General features: G+C 36.1%; 1 protein-coding gene across 10 annotated transcripts in view; it reads left to right on the forward strand.

The window, feature by feature from the left end:
- Positions 1-26,683, forward strand: part of LOC120417112 (uncharacterized) — a 162,698-nt gene that overhangs the window by 105,862 nt on the left and 30,153 nt on the right. For 9 of the 10 annotated variants that reach the window (XM_052710309.1, XM_052710311.1, XM_052710307.1 and 6 more), the window contains 5 exons: positions 5,911-6,499; positions 23,739-23,879; positions 23,960-24,265; positions 24,348-24,488; positions 24,558-24,710. In XM_052710309.1, the coding sequence (XP_052566269.1) occupies positions 5,911-6,499; positions 23,739-23,879; positions 23,960-24,265; positions 24,348-24,488; positions 24,558-24,710 (1,330 nt within the window). The remainder of the gene's footprint in view (positions 1-5,910; positions 6,500-23,738; positions 23,880-23,959; positions 24,266-24,347; positions 24,489-24,557; positions 24,711-26,683) is intronic. The other variant, XM_039579096.2, reaches the window with a different exon arrangement.

The raw sequence follows: 26,683 nt of genomic DNA on the forward strand, positions 1-26,683 counted from the left end.
TTATTAAAATTTCACTTCAGTACTTTTTGATTGCAAATTTGATTTTACATCAAAAAAATAAACTGAAAACTTTTTGCGACCATTAATTCCATTTTTTGAAAAAATCAGTATTGATTAAACAATTCATAACTCTGTCAAAGATTTTTTGCACAATCTGGAAATTTATGAAAAGTTGGCATTTGATGTCCCATAAAACATAACAAAAAATGAAAAAAAATAAAAATAGTGTTTTTTTTGCAAATCAAGTTTTAGTGACAAAAAGTTAAATAAAAAATCATCAAAAATTTTTTACCGTGTATCATTTTTTTTTTCACTGTAGTCCATATTCATACCTACAACTTTGCCTAAGACATTAAATCGATCAAAAAATTCCTTCAAAAGATACAGATTTTAGAATTTTCATACATCATTTTTGTATTAACAGCTGCCAAATTTGTATGGACAATTATATGGACAAACTAATGATGTAAAATGGTTTCTTTGGGCATACCAAAGGCACCAAAAAAGTTTCAGACGGATAAAAAAATACAAGTTTGTGACGATGTTTTCAACATTCAGAGTTAAATCACACGAATTTTCAAATGTATTTTCAACAGAAAAACATTTGTTTTGCCTTCCTCACTGAGGTAAGGCTATAATCCTGCTCTAAAAATGAACTTCGTATAAAAACATCGTAGACCCACCTTCATGTATACATATCGACTCAGAATCGAAAACTGAACAAATGTCTGTGTGTATGTGTGTGTGTATGTGTGTGTGTATGTGTGTGTGTATGTATGTATGTGACCAACAAACTAGCTCATGTTTCTCGGCACTGGCTGAACCGATTTGACCCGAACTTGTTGCATTCGACTTGGTTTAGGGTCCCATAGATCGAGTTTTATACAGATTGAAGTTTCGATAAGTAGTTCAAAAGTTATGTATAAAAATGTGTTTTCACATATATTTGGATCTCGCTTAACTGTATGTAAACTATGTCCGGGTCCATCATCCGACCCATCGTTGGTTAGGTTATCAAAAGACCTTTCCAACGAGTCCAACACATTGAAGATCTGGCAACCCTGTCTCGAGATATGGCCACTTAAGTGATATTGATGTACTTTTTTGAAGCCGGATCTCACTTAAATGTATGTAAACTATGTCCGGGTCCATCATCCGACCCATCGTTGGTTAGATTATCAAAAGACCTTTCCAACGAGTCTAAATTATTGAAGATCTGGCAACCCTGTCTCGAGATATGGCCCCTTAAGTGATATTGATGTACTTTTTTGAAGCGGGATCTCACTTAAATGTATGTAAACTATGTCCGGATCCACCATCCTACCTATTGTTGGTTAACTTATCAAAATACCTTTCCAATGAGTCCAAAACATTGAAGATCTGGCAACCCTGTCTCGAGATATGGCCACTTAGGTGATATTGATGTACTTTTTTGAAGCCGGATCTCACTTAAATGTATGTAAACTATGTCCGGATCCACCATCCGACCTATTGTTGGTTAGGTTATCAAAAGACCTTTCCAACGAGTCCAAAACATTGAAGATCTGGCAACCCTGTCTCGAGATATGGCCACTTAAGTGACATTTATGTACTTTTCTGAAGCCGGATCTCACTTCAATGTATGTAAACTTTGTCCGGATCCATCATCCGACATATTGTTGGTTAGGTTATCAAAAGACCTTTCCAACGAGTCCAAAACATTGAAGATCTGGCAACCCTGTCTCGAGATATGGCCACTTAAGTGACATTTATGTACTTTTCTGAAGCCGGATCTCACTTAAATGTATGTAAACTTTGTCCGGATCCATCATCCGACCCATCGTTGGTTAGGTTATCAAAAAACCTTTCCAACGAATCCAAAACATTGAAGATCTGGCAACCCTGTCTCGAGATATGGCCACTTAAGTGATAGCGATGTACTTTTTGGAAGCCGGATATAAAAAATAGATGAAACTTGTGTACAGCCATTGTTGTGAGGAAGGCTCCAACCACATAGGTGGATTAAGTTAGTTTTTTCTTTATTTTATACTTATGAGAATATTAAGCTTGCAACAGTAATTTGTAGTACATTTTCGATTTTAAATCATGTCATGTATCCATGTTCCTGGTTCATATTTGATTATGGGAATATCATATTTATTCATGAAAATCCAATAATAATCTTAAAATTCTCCAATCAACAAAAAAAATCGATTGAATCAGCGAAATCAGAGCAGACACGTGATGTTAAAAACTTATTTAATTTTGGTTTTATGTTCTAAATAAATCACAAATATTGAAAAACTCAGTTAAAACATTATTTATAAAAATGTTTAGTGATTTGCAACCTTCTACAAAGTTGTTTATTGTCGAGCAATTCCAGCTCATATTAGGAATTTTTCTGGTACTTTTGTACCCGACCCTTTCCGATTTCAATCAAACTTTGTAGACATGTTCTCCTAGGCCTATATAAGCCATTTTTGTGTATATATAGCAAATAGTACTCGAAAATAATATTTGAGAAGGGCGTAAGTTATTTAAATACTTTTGTATTTTGCAACTTAAATACTATTGTATTTTGCAAACTTGTAAGAAATTGGACGGGCTTTCTGAAACAAATACACTGAAACAAAAATACACGCCACTTCTATGAGATTTTTCAGTTTTTAAGTTTAAAAGTTAAATTTGATTATGATGTCACGATTTTTTTTCGCTCAAAATTTTTGAGGAAATAGCCTAAGATGTTACAAAAATACTCACGAAAAATGCAGGATGGTATGTCTCTCCTAAAAAAATACAAAAATCATTTACTACAACTGTTTTTTTGAAAAGTGGTCTAAACGTCAAAATTTTTCAGAATCGATAGTGGAAATCAGTTTTTTGGTGGTTTTTGGCAATTTCTATATGGCAGACGCAGCTTTTCAGTCTCGTAAATATTTTTACCGGCAAGCTCGTCGAATTTCGCATAAGTTTGTCTTTGACAGCATTTCAATTAAATGTATGGGCTTACAGATATAAGTTTAATTACATTGCTCATAACTGTAAATAGAATATTTTTTTCAGTGTGGTGGAAACCTGGATAGAAAATAAGTTTACGTAAATAATAAGATGAGTCTAATTGAAAAACTGTCAAAGGCAAATTTATAGGAAATGGGACGAGCTTTCCGGTAAAAATATTTACGAGACCGAAAACCCAAGGCTGTCATACAAAAATTGCCAAAAACCACCAAAAAACCTATTTTTTCAACATTTTTATTTTTAAAACCGCTGTATCCTCCCAAGGATTGGACTAAGGACAATGACCAATATGGAGAATTTTATGTAAAATTGTCTGGGGAATCGATTTCCACTACTGATTCTGAAAAATTTTGACGTTCAGACCACTTTTCAAAAAAACAGTTGTAGTAAATGATTTTTGTATTTTTTAGGAGAGACATACCATCCTGCATTTTTCGTGAGTCTTTTTGTAACATCATAGGCTATTTCCTCAAAAATTTTGAGCGAAATAAAATCGTGACATCACCATCAAATTTAACTTTTAAACTGAAAAACTGAAAAATCTCATAGAAGTGCGTGTTTTTTTGTTTCAGTGTATTTTTTTCAGAAAGCCCGTCTAATTTCCTCTTCGACCACTTTTTGATACGATGCAACGGCTTCGAAATACAGTAATTTTTAAATTGAAAAATACAAAAATATTTAAATATTTAAATACCTTACGCCCTTCTCAAATGTTATTTTCGAGTACTATTGGCTCCATATACACAAAAATTGCTTATATAGTCCTAGGATAACATGTCTACAAAGTTGCATTGAGATCGGAGAGGGTCGGGTACAAAAGTACCAGAAAAATTCCTGATTTGAGCTTAAATTGCTCTGTCAGTTTCCAGAACTGTTATTTAACAGTTTCCAATAAATAATGAAGGTATTCAGAACAAAAAACATAAAAATAGATATCTCAGAAATTTATTGATAAAACGTTTCGTTCTTAAAAGCATTGGACTGCTGAGAAAATTTCCTACTAGACACATTTGAAAGTAGCGATGACTATTTGTTACTGAAAAGTTTGTTCTAGGAAAGACACATTATTAGTGGAATAAAGATGTAAAATATCGTGGAATCCTGAATATATTTTCATAAAATAAGAATTCAGGGAAATATTTACAAGCAAGGTCAAAGAAATACATAGTTTGAGAAAGAAAAATAATACATTTTTAATGGATTATAACATAACATGAGATATTGGTCTAGAATACTGAAACTTTTTTTTTAATGTTTGCTTTGGACAAGGCTTTTGCTGATTTGAAATTTTTATTTTACTTTATTTTACTTTGATTTCAAATGGATATTTTTGCATGTTTCTGGTTTTATAACTATTTAATAGACATCACACCGTCTTTTCAGACTGAATTTACTAACTAACGGGACAAACACAGAACACCCAGAGGAGATGGGCGGGAATCGAACCCGGGCCCCTTAGCACACATGAGGGATCGGCAGCCGAAGCCGCTAACCACCGTGCCACGGGGTCCTCATTATTAAATGTTCTATCAAAATTCCTTACAAAACAAATTTACCCAATAAAAAACTTTGATTGGTGGGTTGAGATGATGGTTAAGGAGGTATTAGACTATGACAAACAAACAAACTCGCTTTTTTAACAGTTGATCTGCTTTGTTTGTTTGCAGAAATGTTAGCCTGCATACATTTTGCTATGTTTGGAAGTTTACCACACACAAATTTGCGAGTTTGGCAAACTGTAAAACCCGGTAATGTACGAGTTAGTTTAATTGTTTGTCATAGTCTAATATCTCCTTCAGAGCTTTATTAGATGTCAAAGACAGCTTGTTATTTCTTATAATTAAAACGTTTAGTAAAATTTGGAATACCATAAAATCTATTTTCAAGTCCAAATTTCAAATGTCTCAGCAAAAGTTGATAGTTTAAAATATAAATAATTGCCAATCAAAACCGATAATGTCAAATTTACCGTTCAAAATTTCTTTCGCATTTGAACCAACATTGTTATCGCTTTCACTCATGTGAAGTGTTTGATTGGATAGTATATTACATTTTTACTTTTTTTTATATTAATTTAAAATCCTTCATAATTCTGTGGCTTTTGGTATATGTCATAAAATACGATGATTATTTCGTAATATTTCCAAATTTACAAATTTAAGCATGTGATTATTTTACAATGATCCTTGACTTCAATCAAAAACTATTTAACTAAATCTTTTCAATCAACCCTTGAGAAAGTGATTGTCACCTTCACATTATTTGTTTATGTTTTCCCAACATGGTTGATGCAATGCATTGAAATGGATTCAAGACTCCAAGTACTACAAAATAAAATACGCTGTTAAGGCTAGCATCCATAGGACTTGGTTGCCCTGCAGATTTGAATTAATTCAAGTTTAAGCACAGACCCCCATTAAATGATTAATGTTCCTTCAAAATCAGCAAACAACATTAAGACTGATTGGCAGACACATCATCCTCCAGGAATGACGACGGCACGTTGTCGTCATGCATGGTCCGACAAATAACCCAAAAAAGGGTTGTTCCCAACCGGTGTTTTATTGCCTGCTCTTGGGCAATTCTGACCAGGGGAAAGCTAACGCAATATAGTCTCGTAAACAAGATCTTTGCCGAAACAACCCGAATCAGTGAACAATTTTATGCCTTCTGCCCAAACTCGCTGCGGGTGGGGATGACCCTCAAAGCAAAACTCCAAGACGAGCGATTTGGCCAACCATAAAATATATACATATGAAATGTCCTCCCTTAACCCGTCCACTGTCCCGCCATCTCTCGAGGGACAGTGTCTATTTTTAAACACCCACACACTAACACCATCGCCACATGTACACAAGTTTCACAAGTATGTATGTATATATATATATAGATATACCAACAATATGAATGTAGTTTTAGCTCCGGTTCGTCCCGGACCCTGGTCGGTCCGACCACCTCGCTGGTGTCCCGCTCGACCAGCAACGAACTGTCCGCAGTTCGTCCGCTGCGTCATCCCAGCTACAACTCGTTCCGAACGTTGCGAACGGCGTCCAACTCGTCGGCGGGAACCATCGACCAGCCGGGTGCCGGAGGAGGACCCCGAACCGGACTCGGCTATCAGTCCATCGATCGAAGTTTCAGCTTCAACGAGGCCGACCAGCGGCGCAACCGGCAGCGGGCGCGGCAATCTTCGTCCGTCCGGTGGAACGAGGCGTCCTTTTCGCGCCAGTCCTCGACCACTTCCCGGGGCCGGCGACCCTCCCGGGGGCGTCGGTTCTCACTGCGGGATCCAACGCTGGACGATGACGACGAAGACGACGTTAATGAGATTAATCAATTATCCTCGATGGATAGCGGGGGCGGTGTCGGTGGATCCCTGCGAGGTCCCGGCGGAGGCCAACTGCTGCAAAAGTCAATGTCCAACGGGATGACCCAGGGCGCCCAGAGCTGGAAGAAGCTGCGGGCCGTGATGGCGTACTACTGTTCGCTGCGAAAGATCAAGAGGAATGGTTGCAAATATTATTTATTACACTCCGTCATCATTTTCCATGTATTACATATTTTTCGGGTCCTGTCTCCTGTTCTATATCTTTATATTTCTACATATATTTTTTTCACCCTCGTACTCACACCTTCCCGTGACACTACTGACACTCTGAGCGATGGGCGAAACCGTCTGGAATGGGCACTGGAATGCTGCTGCTGGAGATTTATTTCAGGCGGGAACTTTGCACCTTAAAGCTTCATTTTATACATTTTAAGCACAGATAAATCGACGAGTAAAACAGTTTACTCACCAATTTGAATCAATTTTACCCCTTAACCAGTTAATGAGGACGCCCAGTACTTTGTACACACTATTAACATTCCAACGCCCAAGGCTCCAAAAAAGTTGGAACGGTAACTTCAACTCGCTTGTTCTCGAACATAACTTAACCAATCAAGATGATTCTTCTTTCCAGTGATTTGTTAGAATGTCTAGATGATCCTAGAACTTTGCAGAACTTAATTTGATCAAATCTGTAATTTTTGCGATCAAAAACATCGTTCCAACTTTTTTTTTTCGCGTGTAAAAAAAAATTCGCCAAAAATTCCGCAGAGGCAGTCGTTTTGAAAAAGGTGGAACGATGTTTTCGGTCGCAGAAATTACAGATTTGATCAAATTAAGTTCTACAAAGTTCTAGGATCATCTAGACATTCTAACAAATCACTGGAAAAAAGAATCACCTTGATTGGTTGAGTTATGCCCGAGAACCAGCGAGTTGAAGTTACCGTTCCAACTTTTTTGGGAGGCTTGGGCGTCCGTGTAAGTTGGACATGCGTTGGGCGTTCCAGTGTTAACAAGTACCAAGAACTAGGCGTCCCCATCAAATTTGCAACGAATTGGGACAGCTGTAACCCTGCAAAGTTACAAATTTTAAAATGTAATTTTTTGATCTAAATGCAAAAATGACCTCTCTGGGTTGTTGCAGAATCAAAAAGTACCTTAAATAATCCATGACATGCTTGACAGTTCAGTACAGGACGTATTAGACTTCGACAAACAAACAAAAAATCAACTCACAAACAAACAAACTTTTTGACAGTTTGGCAATTTGCCTGCTCTGTTTGTTTGACTGCATTTGTTTGCGGAAACGTCACCCTGCATACATTTGGCTTTGTTTGCGAGTTGGGCAACCTGTCAAACACAAAAAGTTCTAGTTTGTTTGTTTGCCATAGCCTAACAGCTCTTCAACAGGAAATGGCAATGAAATTTAAAAAAAGTTACTTAATACCTCTTTAGATGGTTGGTTCCTTCCTCACATTCATATAGTGAATACATTCAGTTAGAAATGGATCATTTCCAGGTCGCATGACAGATCCGGACAACTCGATTAACTAAACTTGCCTGAACTATGTTATTATAAGACATTCCTGTTCGGCATAACTACATTGCCTTTTTTTATACCGTTTTTGTATGAGAAGCTGTCAAAATTGTATGGAGGCTTTATGAACGATAAAATCACGTCAAATATCTTCTTGTTTTTCTTTATGTTTACGATCAAGAACATGTGTTGGAGATAGTGTAAAGTACACAATTGAATAAAACTTTCATCAATCTGTAGGATTGTTCAAAAATCGTTAGATTCTGCAATGTTCCAATCAAATAATATATCTTTTCCAGCAGCGGCAGCATTCCCTCTCCAAATGGTAACGACTTTCGCCGCAAACACCTTTTTCTTGTTATTGTTTTTTGATCATGATCGTCTTGCTCTCTAACTTACTGGTGTAACAATTTTGTGACATGCAATGAAGTAACGTTTATTCTATTAATCATTCCACGTAAGCAACATTATGATACACACACTAACCATCCACAAAAAACACTCACACGTTCAGCACAATTTGTCACGTGCACGTCCTTTTTTGTGTACGCGTTTGCAAGCAAAAGTAAATCAACTTGAAATCGTCCAAATTTGCTCGACCTCTCTGACTCTTACAATTGAAATTGTTCACCCGGCTCACATCTACACCGACTCACACAAACACCCACACACACACACACACACACACCCACACACACACACAAGTATACGCACCAGAATCACTTGCATCTTGTAACTCTGAAAAAAAAAAATTGAATCAAAAAAATGTTCAATGTCCGTGGCGTGAACGCTCTCTTTTCTCTTTTTCTGACTTTTGCTCTACTTTTTCCCAACTAACTTCTATCACTAACAATGTAACTGATCAAAAAAAATTACAGCGACCGAAAAAAAAGTTCTTCCTGCAAATTTGATCTTCATAATGTGCTCTCTCTCTGTCTCTTTCCTTGGTGGTACTATGTGTATGCTCACATGTTTGGACTACTTCTATGACGGTGTTGGTGGATGGTGATAATGATCTGTTTTCATGTTCGTCGTGTTATTTTTGTGCGTTCTATCTCTCTGGCAAACTTTGCTGTCCCACTGTGTCGAGACGTTCGTTTCTTCCAACGCTGCGATAATCTTTTTCTGGTAACGAGGCAGCTTGTTTGGCTAAATCTAGTTTTGGCCAAAAGGTACAATTTCTGCAAATAACAAAAAACGATGACAACAAACTATTGCAAAAATGTTTAATGTGAGCAAAGTCATACAGTCCAGACTCGATCATTCGAAGCCTGAAAGATCCAATACGATTTTTATTTCATCGCCGCCATTTTGGCCTTCATCTTGGATTTAAAAATTCTACTTATTCACTTTAGCGAATATTAGGGGTCATATTCTAGTTCGACAACCAAAAATAAGACAACGAATAAAAAAATGATTTTTTTGTGTGATTCGAATAGGGGAAATATACCCATTTTAACCCTAATAAGCGGTCGTGTTTGTATGATGCTAGCTAATCTGGAGTATTCCTTGAAATTTACTAAAACCAAGTACACCAACGAGTAGAGCAACTCTTTGTGAACATTTCTGTTTATTTTCACTTTAAAAAAAAAAAATATTTCACGAATGCATTCTAATCAGTCGAGGGCATTGGGCCACGCCCATTTTCCTATTCTTAGCTTAGTTCTTTTTTTCTTCCAGCGCACTTTTGGTTCTGCTTAGTGCTGCCAAAATTGATGAAATTTCATGCGAACACTCACGAAAAGTAGCATTTATAGTGAAAGTTTCCTGGCAGCACTTGCTCACTCCAACAGGCGCTGCACCAGCATGTTGGTGGTGTTGGTGGCCACCCTTTGTTCTTTATTTGCCTTCGCTCCTCGCTCGGTATTCTTCAGCCTTCGATTGGAATGGGTCGTCAAAATTCAAACGGCAAAAGACTTGGCGCGTTTGTTTTTTTGATGGCGCTTGCTAATTATTTACATGTTTCGGGATTATTTTTCATCAAACTCTCCATATGATGAAGATAGGTGTTTTATTAGAAAGGGTATATTTCCCCTATTCGAAATGATTTTATTTTCAAGGCCTTCGTATAATCGAGTCTGGACTATAGAATTAAATTCACACAAAGTAACAGATTGTAAGTATTGGGAACCAGACTATTTTTCTTAAATTCCTCAAAACACATTTTGCAATTCTATGACTGGAGAGTATCTGTAACCAAGCATTTGTGATTAGTGAGTTTGAGGTAATTTGGGCAGTGAGGGTAACATAGACTTCTCTTGTAAAATCATGTTTTCTTCAGATATGGAGCAAAATTGGCATTTGGTTCTAAGAATGGTTAAGTAGTATTGCTACAATCAACAAAAGTTATTGAAATGCATATGGCACTTCTTTGAATTGTCATATTTCAGGGTTGAGAAAAAGGGTTTACAGAGATTTGTTCCAGTTCTCCTTACTTTTCTCCAAAACAAGTCGGAACATCTGAACCTGCCAGACAAAACAAAAGGATCACAATTCAGACTTTAATTGGGTACTAAAGCCCTATGTCAATTTTTATGTACAACGGTAAAACACACGATTAAAAACCATTTCTAATCACTTTTTTCATCTTAATGCAAAACAAAAATTTTGACAAGACAACATTTTATCGATGGATCAACTATGGTCCCCTTGGAACAAGCTGTCAAGTAGGAGCTTTTCTGTCAAGAAGGGCCGCGAGGTTAATCTTTCAAAATTGATTTAAAAATCCATTTTAAACTCTTTGTGGTCGTACAAAGGGTCATTGCACTCAGAAAAATAAACTTTATCGCTGTAAACAATAATATCAGCAATCTAAGCTTCACTTTAGGACCCAATTACCCGTAAATTTGATTATTGGTTTCTCAGGAACTACAAAAAATGTAATCTAGAACAAAATATACTTTTTTTCCAACCATATTGGATTTAAAATTTTGAAATCACTTTATAACATTTTGGAGTCTTTTTGAATGGCTATTTCGAAGGTTATTTTTGCATTTTTTTTTTTCCTTCTCTGTCCAATTCGTTCTTCTTAGTACCAGTAAACTCTCTCCCCATTTTGAACAAATCAGCTGTTGAAAGGTAGTCCATTAGGGTTTAATCTGGTTGTATGGAAAAACAATAAAATTGTTCAAATTTAGCGAGCTCAGCAATTTTTCAGTTCCTTTTGGGGTCTGCTCAGAATAACAACTGCACCAATGTAATTGTTAAAGCAACCTAAAAAAATTAATTGAATTTAAAAAATGAGTCATTTTTAATAGCAAAAGACTCAACATTTAATCATGAAGCGGTACTGTTAATAACTGTTATAACTGTAAATCTTTTAATTTAACTAAAAATTAATATTTTTGAAAAAAAAATCGAAAAAAAATGCAAAAGCTATGAAATGAGTAATGCACATGGGTAATTCTCCGCCAACTCACACAGCAGTTGCCCCGACCCCTCTTCGATTTGCGTGAAACTTTGTCCTAAGGGGTAACTTTTGTCCCTGATCACGAATCCGAGGTCCGTTTTTTGATATCTCGTGACGGAGGGCGGTACGACCCCTTCCATTTTTGAACATGCGAAAAAAGAGGTGTTTTTCAATAATTTGCAGCCTGAAACGGTGATGAGATAGAAATTTGGTGTCAAAGGGACTTTTATGTAAAATTAGACGCCCGATTTGATGGCGTACTCAGAATTCCGAAAAAACGTATTTTTCATCGAAAAAAACACTAAAAAAGTTTTAAAAATTCTCCCATTTTCCGTTACTCGACTGTAAAAATTTTTGGAACATGTCATTTTATGGGAAATTTAATGTACTTTTCGAATCTACATTGACCCAGAAGGGTCATTTTTTCATTTAGAACAAAATTTTTCATTTTAAAATTTCGTGTTTTTTCTAACTTTGCAGGTTATTTTTTAGAGTGTAACAATGTTCTACAAAGTTGTAGAGCAGACAATTACAAAAATTTTGATATATAGACATAAGGGGTTTGCTTATAAACATCACGAGTTATCGCGATTTTACGAAAAAAAGTTTTGAAAAAGTTGTTCGTCATCGATCATGGCCGTTCATGGTCACCCGCGACAGACACAGACGACGAAACAAAGAGAAACGCAAAAAGTAACTTTTTCAAAACTTTTTTTCGTAAAATCGCGATAACTCGTGATGTTTATAAGCAAACCCCTTATGTCTATATATCAAAATTTTTGTAATTGTCTGCTCTACAACTTTGTAGAACATTGTTACACTCTAAAAAATAACCCTGCAAAGTTAGAAAAAACACGAAATTTTAAAATGAAAAATTTTGTTCTAAATGAAAAAATGACCCTTCTGGGACAATGTAGATTCGAAAAGTACATTAAATTTCCCATAAAATGACATGTTCCAAAAATTTTTACAGTCGAGTAACGGAAAATGGGAGAATTTTTAAAACTTTTTTAGTGTTTTTTTCGATGAAAAATACGTTTTTTTCGGAATTCTGAGTACGCCATCAAATCGGGCGTCTAATTTTACATAAAAGTCCCTTTGACACCAAATTTCTATCTCATCACCGTTTCAGGCTGCAAATTATTGAAAAACACCTCTTTTTTCACATGTTCAAAAATGGAAGGGGTCGTACCGCCCCTCCGTCACGAGATAAGCATAAGCATAAGCATAAGCATAGGTGCCCACCCGCAGTTGCTACTCCGTTATTGACCAGGACCTCCAGAAGTTACATCCACGAGCCGTGGAAGATAAGTGGGTGCTATCTTTCCTCGCTTCGCAACTTCTCAAAGGCCCCTATCATGCTGATCAATACCGGCGCCGGCCACGACCAGTGGTAGGGTCACGGGGAAGTGGATGGGAATGTTAGTCCGATACTTGAGTGATAGAGACCGCCCAATCGACTGCATCTCCGACAAAGTATCACATGAGTTTTGAGGGGGTTAGTAGATGGGTATGAGGTCAGGATTCACGAGTGGCAGTGATGTGACCATGAGCATTTTGTTTATCGGTTGAAATTTTAAATCTTAGGCAGCCGGCTGCGGAAAGATAAATAATTGATTATTTAAAAAGTTTGTTTTAATCGAACGCGTGCCAACCGAGCGGTAGTGCTATGGGCTGGACTTATCAGTATATTTTTACTGTTGGTACAATTAAGATAACGCGAGCAAATGTCAAAAATAGTAGATGAGTTAATACTAAAGCTGCCAGTTGGAATAAATTATTACGATCAACGAATATAAACGAAAAGAAAACAGGACACCACGTAACCGATTGTAATGAAATTAAAACAATAACTTAAACGAACTTAACCGGCGGCGTGCCTTCCTATCAACGATGATAAAAGAAGGACTTATAAATTTAAAATATAAAAAGACTCCAAAAAATACGTTGCATAGTAACCGCGAAGTCCCGCTACTCACAATCGAATCCGAAAGATAGCTATCTAGAATTTTAAATATAGTATTAATTCGACCGCGATCCTCCAGAAATTCTTCGTCGGCGTGCCTTCCGATCAACGGTGATGTAAGAAGGGCTTTATTCATTAAAATGATTTTATATCATAAGCCTTAAAACATATTCGTCGGCGTGCCTTCCGATCATCGATGATATAGAAAGGACTTAATCCAGCAATACGACTTGCTTGTCTCGAAAAAAAAAGAATTCGGATCGTTTCTATCGAAAACTATGTAAAGAGAACAAAAATAAACTCATTGGCCAACGAACGCGCGAACTAAAAATAAAGAAAAAAGAAGAAGAAGAAGACCAATCACCCCATGCACACAAACAACGACACAAAAGAGATGAAAACAACACGAATCAGAAGAAATCCAATCACCCCATGTACACAAATAGCGACACAAAAGAGACGGAAAATAACACGAAAAAACAGGACTGCGCGTCCACACAGGCACCGCACTACTGATGCCATTATTTAATTATAATGACCAATCACCCCATGCACTCGAACAGCGACACAAAAGAGACGGAAAATAACACGAAAAAACAGGACTGAGCGTCCACACAGGCACCGCACTACTGATGCCATTATTTAATTATAATGACCAATCACCCCATGCACTCGAACAGCGACATAAAAGAGACGGAAAATAACACGAAAAAACAGGACTGAGCGTCCACACAGGCACCGCACTACTGATGCCATTATTTAATTATACTGACCAATCACCCCATGGGCAGCGAATGACCGAAAGGTTAAAGCTGCCGGAAATAAAGTAATTAACAACAACAATCACCCCATGCACTCGAACAGCGACACAAAAGAGACGGAAAATAACACGAAAAAACAGGACTGCGCGTCCACACAGGCACCGCACCAGAGCTGAAAATGTCAGGGGTCCTGATGCGAAAATCGGTGACGCATACACGATTTTTTCAGATCCATTCACTGAACCGCAAAACCGTGACATAAACAAACCCGACTCAGTCATGAGTGCCCTAGCTCACTGAGCAGCTGCAATGCGAGGCAGTAGTCGACCAACGCTCATTCGACGTTGCACGCACACACATAAAGAAACAAGTTTTTACACAAAAAGTTGGTATTTATGCGTGGAAATGTAATTTTGAATATAAGTTATGGTTGTTTTAAGTGTTTTGCACAGTCTAGAACCATTCAATTGTTTAAAAATAGTCAAAATAGCGTTTAGAGAGGATTTTACAAGTCAGTCATACGACACGAATTGAGTGAGTGTAGCTCATTTTTTCACGTCTCTCATTCTCCAGCAGCCGACCGGCACGAGTCAGGCGGCAGTGGTTGAACGGACACAGTAGGCTTACAGTCACATGCTAGCAATGAACTGACATTTTGGTTTGCTTCATGTGTACGCTGGGTTGGAAACATTTTGCAGGCCTGCACCGCACTACTGATGCCATTATTTAATTATAATGACCAATCACCCCATGCACTCGAACAGCGACATAAAAGAGACGGAAAATAACACGAAAAAACAGGACTGCGCGTCCACACAGGCACCGCACTACTGATGCCATTATTTAATTATAATGACCAATCACCCCATGCACTCGAACAGCGACATAAAAGAGACGGAAAATAACACGAAAAAACAGGACTGAGCGTCCACACAGCACCGCACTACTGATGCCATTATTTAATTATAATGACCAATCACCCCATGCACTCGAACAGCGACATAAAAGAGACGGAAAATAACACGAAAAAACAGGACTGAGCGTCCACACAGGCACCGCACTACTGATGCCATTATTTAATTATAATGACCAATCACCCCATGCACTCGAACAGCGACATAAAAGAGACGGAAAATAACACGAAAAAACAGGACTGCGCGTCCACACAGGCACCGCACTACTGATCCGTACCGCCCCTCCGTCACGAGATATCAAAAAACGGACCTCGGTTTCGTGATCAGGGACAAAAGTTACCCCTTAGGACAAAGTTTCACGCAAATCGAAGAGGGGTCGGGGCAACTTTTTCCGATTTCGTGTGAGTTGGTAGAGAATTACCCACATAAATCATGTATTAAATTCACTATTCATTATGTGTCCAAATCACCGAACAAAAAAAAATCAAAAAAAAAATCACCGAACAAAAGCTGTCAAATAACACCACAAAAGGTTGTCCAAATTACCCCAAAAAGGTTGTCCAAATAACCCCACGAGGTATGACCCATTCACCTCATTGTGGTGTCCATTAGGGTGGCTTGACGTTTGCATATAAAATCATCAGAAATGTCCTTTTTGATCAAAACAGCTTTCTCTGATCGTAATCTGGCCTCAAAACAACTTTTTGAAATTCCGGAGCAATCTGAACAGACTCGGTTTTTCAAAAGGCTATTCAATTTTGTATGGGAAAAAGTATTAAAAAAAAACTACTTTTTTTGTTTTTATTTTTTTTGTAATTTTATCTGCCATTGAACACTATTTAATCAGTAAAACAAATTTACGTTCAAAACACACTGAAAAAGTTACACAACATTCGCATGCAAACAACCACGCCCTCTTGTGGCCAATTTCTTACTCAACAACACATCTCGAAACTATCCCATCACCTTCGATGAATTATTTGGATACCAATCGGAAGGAACAAGTTTAAGGCTTAAAACTCCCCCTAAAAAGTGATCAAAAAGCAATGCAAAACTTTACCTTCGGTTCTTACCACACAAAACACACATACACACACACACGCCTTACGAATACATACATCCTGATATCAGTCAGTTCCAAGTTCAAACTTTCTACATAATTTAAGTTTTGTTCACCCCGATTTGTCTGCCCATCTCTCGATACATAGATATAAACACGGATGCAGTTCTAGACATAGATTTAGATAGCTAGAAGAGTGTGTGCGTGTTTTATCAGAAGTTTAAAAAAACGTATAGGTTAGTGAGAGTGTTTTAACCTCCTTTATCGAAGCTGCGTACTTAATACGGAGGAGAGTGGATTACGTAAACATGCAGTGTATGTGTGAGTGTGTGTTTGTGTGTTATAATATCGGTGAAAGTTTTAATTAAACTTTTCTTCATTACACATAACAAGTTTATTTAGTTTGTCTTTTTCCAGTCCTTAGCGCCCCTCAAAGCTCTCTTAAAATATTCCATCGAATATGCAAATTGGTTTTCGAAAAACGAACGATTCGTAGTGTAAGAACAAGCTAGATGCACACAAAACGGGTTTTTTTACCGCCAAAAAACGTAGTGTATAACCAAGCGTCCCTGTTGCAGAAAACGTGGCAGGAGAAACGTGGGAAACGCTCATTTTCCCAAGTTTCCTCAACCTCTGCAACTCAACTTCCTTCTCACCTGGTGCTAGTTGACACGATATTTTGCCACGACCAAAAGCCACAAAACTAATTAGCTTACCGCGTATGACCTTAAAATTATGATCCCATTATTGCTACCGAACCAAAAAAGACTTGCATAAGCTGTGGTAACATTTGAAAAGGGCATATTAAAAATCTCAAACATTAAAAATCAATAGGAGAATTCCTTTTTCAAATGCTTACCTCAAAAACGAGTAAAAGTGACTGCGATGAAACCATGCGAACAAGTGTAAAGATGAGCGATTGTCGTGGTTTGGTGACACCGGGTCTCCCACGTGAAGCAATTTATAATTGGAAGAATCAGTTCCACAAAGGTAAACGCACGCACGAGGACACAATCAAGTTTCAAGAAAAATAAGTAGAGCGGCGAGTGTCCTAGCACCAGGTCACGCTTGGTTACACACATCAACGACAAGTAGAGTGGTTCATTTTTACTGTTACTGAAAAACATTTGAACAAAAAATCACCAAATCATTACTTCATCTTCAAACAAGTGTTTGTAAAAAGATCAAATTTTCAGTGAAAATTTAAATTTTATTTAAAACAAAAATCTTTTGAGCAGTAGATTAAATAACTAACTTGATCCACCTATGTGGATGGTGCCTTTCTCTCCTGTTACGAAAAAAATCGGTATTATTTATGTTTTAATCCAAATTATAAAGATCCCGCTTCGAACAAGTTTTATAAATGACTTAATTTTATAAACGCTTGAAAAAAATACCATATTTGCACAAATAGGTTTGCCAGATCATAAGTGTGCCCTAACTCATTGAAAAATCCGGATCCCGATTTCAAAACCGCTAGAATTTTACATAAAAAAATTGTATTTAATTTTTGTGTATATCAATTTGAATAAAACTTTGTCCATGCATTTCTTAGGTCCAAAAAAGCCGTTTTTTCATCATTGGTTTCAGAGGCTGGTTTCGGCAAAGTTGTAGGCAATGATATTAATTCTTTTTAAAAAATAAGTTTACGGAAAACAGATAATAACTTCCAAAATATTTTTTTTCCCAGAAACTCAATTGTGACAAATATTAAACTTTCGAAGTTTTCTTGCATTTTTTTATATATTTTAGTGAACAGGTGATAAGTTTTGAGCTAACGGGTATGACGGACGTTTTGTTTTTCATCTAGCTAAGAATTTAAAAATTAGTGAACTTTGAAAAGTATTCAATATTCTCTATAAAAATTAATAAATTTTAAATATAATTTGATATCAAGAAGTAATAGTGTGAAATTTTTGACGTTTTCGAGTTCCGTTAATTATAAGACTTAAATTTCCAGAAAAGATGTCTATTTTTTTTCAAAATAGTGTCCTACTCGTCTATCTCTAAAAAAAATATTTGAAATGTTGAGACAATTCTCTACATTTTCCTTTTTGGACATTGTTAATCCAAACTTTAATTGCTGAGAAAAAGTCTAGTAAAGTCTAGTTGATTGTTGAGAAAAAGTCTAGTAAAGATTTTCAATTACGAAAACGAGTTTTAATAAGTGCAACCCATTCGGTCCACAATGTTTAATCGAAGATACCTTGGAAACTATTGATCTGATTTTTAATGTTTAGGATTCAAACTCGTGTAAAATATTATTAACTTTTTGAAAAAAAAGATTTTCAGATTTTTCAAAGCACTACATAAATTTTAAGAGCTTAAAATCGAAATATTTTTCTTTTTTTTAATAAAATTTCACACGAGTTTCTCTTTTTACATAAAAATCGTATCAAATTAGAAACTGCACATAAAAAAAATTTATACATGTGATTCTATTATTACCAGGAATAGAATCACATGTACAAAAATTTTTTTTATGTGCATTTCTCAATTTCCAATTTTCTCAGCAACCAACAGTTGGTTCAACTACGTCTGAAAAAGATTGTTTTTTTTTCAACTTTTCGCATTTGATTGATTTTTATAGGTGGACGGGGATGAAGACTATTTAAAAAGACAATTTTCTGAAAATACTAGCATAAAAATGACTCGACAACGGTGCATTTATCAAAAAACCTAAACCAGGCCTGCCTAACGTTCTATGACCGGCCTTTAAAGCTCTTGATAAAATATTCAAAAAATAAATGGACTGCTTAAATTTAAAAAAAAAATATAATAAAAATTTATTAGAAAAATATTCTTATTTTGCTTTTGCAATACGTATCATTATGATTTTGCCTTTGAATTGTACCAAATGTTTTTTTTTTTTTGTTTCAAAATCAAACACTCTTAATGTTCGAATTAAATTATTATCACATCTACATATATTGATATTTTCAGAATCAATTGATAAACTGATAAATGGCGCAAGAAAACAAAAATATCAATTTGGTAAATATTTGTTTCAAAAAAATATTTGAGCAGTTCTCTAGGATTTCGGTCATTCGATTTTTTTTGTATTTTTTAATCCGACTGAAACTTTTTTGGTGCCTTCGGTATGCCCAAAGAAGCCATTTTGCATCATTAGTTTGTCCATATAATTTTCCATACAAATTCGGCAGCTGTCCATACAAAAATGATGTATGAAAATTCAAAAATCTGTATCTTTTGAAGGAATTTTTTGATCGATTTGGTGTCTTCGGCAAAGTTGTAGGTATGGATACGGACTACACTGGAAAAAAATAATACACGGTAAAAAAAATTTGGTGATTTTTTTATTAAACTTTTTATCACTAAAACTTGATTTACAAAAAAACACTATTTTTAATTTTTTTTATTTTTTGATATGTTTTAGAAGGCATAAAATGCCAACTTTTCAGAAATTTCCAGGTTGTGCAAAAAATCACTGACCGAGTTATGAATTTTTTAATCAATACTGATTTTTTCAAAAAATCGAAATTTTGGTCGTAAAAATTTTTCAACTTCATTTTTCGATGTAAAATCAAATTTGCAATCAAAAAGTACTTTACTGAAATTTTGATAAAGTGCACCGTTTTCAAGTTATAGCCATATTTAAGTGACTTTTTTGAAAATAGTCGCAGTTTTTCATTTTTTTAAATTAGTGCACATGTTTGCCCAGTTTTGAAAAAAATATTTTTGAAAAGCTGAGAAAATTCTCTATATTTTGCTTATTTGGACTTTGTTGATACGACCTTTAGTTGCTGAGATATTGCAATGCAAAGGTTTAAAAACAGGAAAATTGATGTTTTCTAAGTTTCACCCAAACAACCCACCATTTTCTATCGTCAATATCTCAGCAACTAATGGTCCGATTTTCAATGTAAATATATGAAACATTTGTGAAATTTTCCGATCTCTTCGAAAAAAATATTTTTGGAATTTTCAAATCAAGACTAACATTTCACAAAGGCCAAACATTCAATATTACGCCCTTTTAAAATGTTTGTCTTGATTTGAAAATTCCAAAAATATTTTTTTCGAAAAGATCGGAAAATTTCACAATTGTTTCATATATTAACATTGAAAATCGGACCATTAGTTGCTGAGATATTGACGATAGAAAATGGTGGGTTTGTTTGGGTGAAACTTAGAAAACATCAATTTTCCTGTTTTTAAACCTTTGCATTGCAATATCTCAGCAACTAAAGGTCGTATCAACATAGTCCGAATAAGCAAAATATAGAGAATTTTCTCAGCTTTTCAAAAATATTTTTTTCAAAACTGGGCAAACATGTGCACTAATTTAAAAAAATGAAAAACTGCGACTATTTTCAAAAAAGTCACTTAAATATGGCTATAACTTGAAAACGGTGCACTTTATCAAAATTTCACTAAAGTACTTTTTGATTGCAAATTTAATTTTACATCGAAAAATGAAGTTGAAAAATTTTTACGACCAAAATTTCGATTTTTTGAAAAAATCAGTATTGATTAAAAAATTCATAACTCGGTCAGTGATTTTTTGCACAACCTGGAAATTTCTGAAAAGTTGGCATTTTATGTCTTCTAAAACATATCAAAAAATAAAAAAAATTAAAAATAGTGTTTTTTTGTAAATCAAGTTTTAGTGATAAAAAGTTAAATAAAAAAATCACCAAATTTTTTTTTTACCGTGTATTATTTTTTTCCAGTGTAGTCCGTATCCATACCTACAACTTTGCCGAAGACACCAAATCGATCAAAAAATTCCTTCAAAAGATACAGATTTTTGAATTTTCATACATCATTTTTGTATGGACAGCTGCCGAATTTGTATGGAAAATTATATGGACAAACTAATGATGCAAAATGGCTTCTTTGGGCATACCGAAGGCACCAAAAAAGTTTCAGCCGGATTAAAAAATACAAAAATTAAAATTGAAGAAAAAAAGACCGATTTCGTAGAGAATTGCTCATTTGAAGTTTTTCCTTTTTCTGGAACTTGATGTAGTTTTTAGTGGTAAGTGATAAATTTTTGTTTAAAGAAATGTCAATAGAAAGCAAAATACTGAAAATAAAGATCGCTACAAATATCTTTGAAATAAAATAAAATACAAAATGAGTTAAAAAAGGGCGCCAAATTTTTTTTTTCGCAATTCCGTGTTTAACTAATTACTTTCCTGTCATTCTCGCACGACGAAATGGCCTACTTTTCCCTACCAAAAATAATAGAATGGAAAATTAATACCTTTTAATACCAGTGCTGAAAAGTTGAACTTTTCAGCACTAGTATCGAAACGTAAAAATTTTCAGTATTATTTTTATTTGAACAGTAAGTTTATTTTACACGCTTGAAGAAATTTTAAGAATATTTAATTAAAATCTTTTAATGTATATTTTTCAACACTTTTTATATTTTGTGAGTGTTTAAAAATTGTTTACTTTTTCAACTATTATTCAACATTAGTTCCGACCCGCAACTGCTTCAGAAAATTTTGTAAAAAAAAGTTTTTTTTCAAGTGTCGCCTGATTAGCACTAATTTCAAATCACAACTATTAATTCGTTCATCAATAATAAAATAAAACTTTTGTGATTTTTTCTGCCTTTAAAGTCCTAGAAGGTGTCTTTCACTCTTGGGGCAATGGGGCAATGTTCTGAATTCTGGGTCCAGAAATAGTAAATTGAAAAGAAAATATAATCACCATATGTAAAATACTTCTACAAACAACACAAAAAAAAAACATTTTTTGATTAAAACATTCTGAATCAAGATTTGAATGTTTTTCTAAAACAAACATGGTCACCAAATGGCCGATCTGGAATGGTGCCTTCCAGTGCCTTAAAATAAAATTATTTGCGTGAGTGAGTTAGCAGAAACTCCACATTCACTGATGTAAGCATGATATCTGAAGTTTTTTAAAGGTCCAATAAACCAAATTTTCAGTTTTAGCTTTTTGAGCGTTTTTCAATATCCCTAACTCAAGGTGTTTTAAAAAACACTCAAAAAGCAAAAATAGGAAATTTTGATTATTGGACCTTTTTAAAAAAAAACTCTTTATTAACAAACTCAACAAAAAAAAATTTGTTTGCATTGAATATTACAATTAATTCGCAATGTAAACATAAATCAACCGTGAACCACTCTACTTTCAACCCATACAACGAGCACCACCTTAAAGTAACGAAAACGATGAATGGAAAATTCCACGTCCACGCAGTTACTTGCAAAAAAGTAGTTGAGAAATACGACGCGCGAATGTCGACAGCCAATTTTCTGCTTCAAGTTTTCTTCCAATTTTTCCCACCCACACTCATTCTCATATCTCTTCACCAACATTATCACTCACGTTTCCGTTCAGTCGATTTCTTCGTAGAAAAAAAAAATATAACATGGAAAGCAATCATTTTCGGACAGACAAGGGAGCCGGCGTTTTCAGGACATCTTCCCAGCTGGAGGTGAAAACGTGGAACATCAAAAGAATGATTCGGAAAATTTCATACATTTGTAAATTGGCTGCTAGGCTGTCAAAATTGAAGAAGTACAACGTCAGCATTACTGTTTCGACCTTTTTTCAGAAACGATTCAAAATTATAAATGTATTCAAATAAATAATTAATTTCCCAAAACCTTCCAACAAATGAGATAATCCTCTCTGACAGTGAAAAAGCATCACTAAATTCAACCTAAACAAAATAAGCTTCCAAGCACAACCAGTTGATTTAAACAGCACCTTTGGGCTTCCGGTCCCAAGTTGCCAGCAACACAACTTTTCTAATTAGGGTCCCCAACATTTGGGCTGTCAACAGGTTTCATATCTGTTCTGGTGGACCCCGTTATTTTTTTCTCGGAACAAGGGTTCGAGAAACGAAATTGAAAAATGGCGACTTTTGTTTACCTCAAAACAAATTTCCGGCCGAATCTTCCGAACTCCACGTAAAATTAGAGGTTTGTTTTAAACGTTTACGTGATGACGGTGGAAAATGGGGAAAGGTAAACAGCCTCTAGAAAAATCCAAGTTTGGGACCAATTAGGAAAACGTGAGATGAATTTTCAATCATTCATGCGATCCCTTTTGATTAGGAAGCTCCCTTTTCTGTCCGACTGATTACTCATAATCAAAGTTTACTTTAGATTGAATGAAACATCAATATTGTTATGGAACATTGTTTTACAGGTGTCTAGCAATGAATCATTTAAATGGATAAAGTTCAAATAGTATACAGATGATGTTAGTGATAGCTGACAAAAAAGAAATAAATTTCAACCATTTTGTTATTGACCCTTTTGAAATCCTAGGTGTGCCGAGCCGGTGTGGAACGAAAAAAGGCGATTTTTTCTCTTTAACTTGTTCGATGGTTCTTCCCAGTCATGTACTCTATCTTAATATAAATATATATATTTGCAGTGTGTGAAGTGTTGTTTACTAAGTATCATATATAGTCGAAATGTGTCTGTTTATTTTCCACCTTTCTCAAAACACAACATGTACTTGGCCGCATTCCATCCAAATATGTCCTGTTCGATTCTTAAAGCTTCCTGTCTACTAACAAACCAATTGGCATCGAAACAAGAACTAACTCCAAATTAATCCCAGTCAGATACTAACAATTCCGTTACCAAAAATCTAGTTGTTGTGAATAATTGAAGTCTCTCCTCTAAAACCAAAAATCAAACCACTTCCCACCACCAACCAATCAATCAAATCGCAACTAACTTGAAATACCTTTGTTTCCGATTTTTTTCTGTCCATTTTTTCTCCCACTTTTTTCCAAAACCCCCAACAGGACCAAGTCGAACCAGCGCTGGATGAAGCTCCGGACGACGGTGCAGATCTCGTCGGCCATGTCGGTCAAGAAGCCGCCGCTCAAGCGGGAAGACTCGTTCCTCAAGCGCTTCTCGACCCGGCAGATCCCGGAGACGCAGGTTAGTAACGTTTAAGTTAATAACGCTTTTTAAAGGCTTCTATTGAACGCTCTCGATATCTTTCCCACTCTCCCCGTCAGGAAACCGTCGAGGACACCGGCTCGGAGGGCGCGACGGACGCGGACAAAACGGTGCGGCGCCGGCGCCGGCTGAAGATCCCCAAGACCGTCGTCAACCCGGACGAGAACTTTTACTTCTACTGGCTGATGACGGTCACGATCTCCATCCTGTACAACCTGTGGACGCTGATCGTGCGGCAGAGCTTCCCGGAGCTGCAGGAGAACGCCAGCCGGTTCTGGCTCAGCTGCGACTGCCTCACGGACTTTGTCTTCATCGTGGACGTGGCCGTTCAGCTGCGCACCGGCTACCTCGAGCAGGGCCTGATGGTTTGTTTGCTCCTTGTGCTTTGGCGTGAAGTTACGAGCGACGCCGGTATTGACGGCCCTTTTTTCCAACTCTCTTTCGCAGGTTTACGACTCGAAGAAACTGGCAGGCCACTACCTTCATTCGAGTGAATTTTTGTTCGACTTAGCGAGCTTAGTACCCTTAGATATCTTACAAATTCGTCTCGGCGCGCAGCCGTTGCTGCGGTTTCCTAGGTTTTTCAAGGTCCTGAAACAACCGGATTATGTTGCAAGCAATGTTCAAACTTTTTTTTCTTGTTTCTTCCCCGCACAGGTTTATCGTGCCATTAAGTACTACTACATCGTCGAAAGCAGAACGGTTTGGCCCAATTTGTGGCGGGTCGTAAATCTAATCCACATCCTGCTCATCCTGGCGCACTGGTTCGGGTGCTTTTACTTTCTGCTCTCCGAGGCGGAGGGCTTTCAGGTACGTGCGAATTGCTTTACTGGTGCCATCTGTGCATTTTGCTGTACAACCAAGTAGTGTCAGCTGTGGAGGGAAGATGCTAGAGTGTCCTGAGGGTTTTTGTCGTCCACACTCAAGATGAGAGGTTAAACGAAAGTCGCCATCAATATCTTTTCACTTGCGCTAACGTTTTCACTGCGCTTAAGATATGAAATTGCTTGCAATTAACGGCAACATGTTCTTTTGAACATGTTTTAGCCACTCACTTGAAAAATAATCCCGAAAAATGTAATCAATTAGCAAGCGCGATAAAAAAAACAAACGCACCAAGTCTTTTGACGTTTCAATTTTGACGACCCATTCCAATCAAAGGCTGACGAAAACCGTGCGAGAAGCGAAGGCAAATAAAGAACAAATGGTGGCCACCAACACCACCAGAAGCGCCTGTTGGACATTAGCCAGTGATGCCAGGAAATTTTCTCTATAAATGCTACTTTTCGTGAGTGTTCGCTTAAAATTTCATCAATTTTGGCAGCACTAAGCAGAGCGCTGGAAGAAAAAAGAACTAAGCTGAAAATAGGAAAATGGGCGTGGCCCAATGCACTCGACTGATTAGAATGCATTTGGGATTTTTTTTTAAATGCTTGTAAAAGGAATAGCATAACTTTTAATAAAAGTGAAAATAAACAGAAATGTTCCCAAAAAGTTGCTGGTGTACTTGGTTTTAGTAAATTTTAAGGAACACTCCAGATTATCCAGGATCATTCAAACACGACCGCTTATTAGGCTTAAAATGGGTATATTTCCCCTATAGAGAATCAAGGAAATCGGCGATAAATAGAAGAGAATAGAGATCAAAAGGATCGGAAATGAACATTTTTCTCTCAATTCTCTCTCTAAAGTGCGCTAAAAGTTCTCCAGTTTTGAGCAAACTATGAACGTTTGTCTTCAGGCATGTTTTGAAAGATCTCAGTGTTATTTTCATTGACTGAACTAGAAAAAAATACAAAAAACTGACCGCTCAAGATCAAAAGTAATTAGACTGGGCCGAATGAGTTGAGTCTGTGCAGAAATGCTATTGGTCGGTGTAATAAAAGTAAATTTTCGACTAGAAAGTCTAAGAGTCGAGAAAAATGAAGAGTTAAAAGAGTAAAAAAAAAACGTTCTGATTTTGTGTCGAGTAGCTGCTTGAGCACCAAACTCGGTTTCGTTCGTTCCAACTTCGTGTGCTTTCACTGACGGTCGCTTGGAATGACGATCATGAAAGGCGCTTTATGTCAGCATTCAAATATCGTTTTCGACGATGACACATTTGAATGTCATACCGTTTCAGTCTTTAACCATCATTCCTGTCCAAGCCCTGGTCACTTGAATCGCCAAATGAACGAATTAGAACTATTTCGGCTGAACAATGAAAATCCAAATCGTAGCTTTTTTGTTATGAGCTTGCTATTATTCTGTGTGATTACTGAAATTTATACTAATTTGTCAGTTACTTTTTTGTGGAAATTAATTACTGAAGCGGTCAAATCTTCATATAATCTAAAAAACGTATGGATAACTTAAAAAAATCGGTAATTCGGTAATTTCGGAATAACCCGATGAATAACTTCAAAAATTGTATGGAAAATAAATAAAATAAAATAGTAGTGAATGCAACAAGTTGCGGAAAGACATTTTTCAACACGAGTCGCACAATAATCTAACGAAGTTCACCGAGTTGGACAACATGTTTTATAACGAGTTCCATGAAACATTTTTTGCAATTCCCAAAAATGCCCTTTGAATGGAATTTTTAGTCGAATCAAAACCATATTGAAATGTATTACGTTTTGCTACACGTGCTTCAGCCCTTGTATCGGAAAGTTTTACTTTTCGATGCTGTTGTTTTTAGTATCGTTCAAGAATGACAAGAAAAGTGTGAAGTTACACGACGGAATTGCAAATAATAATAATAATGATAATAGTCTTATAAACAAATTGTGTTCACGTGG

The sequence above is a fragment of the Culex pipiens genome, chromosome 3, assembly GCF_016801865.2.
Source record: "Culex pipiens pallens isolate TS chromosome 3, TS_CPP_V2, whole genome shotgun sequence".
Lineage (NCBI taxonomy): Eukaryota > Metazoa > Arthropoda > Insecta > Diptera > Culicidae > Culex > Culex pipiens.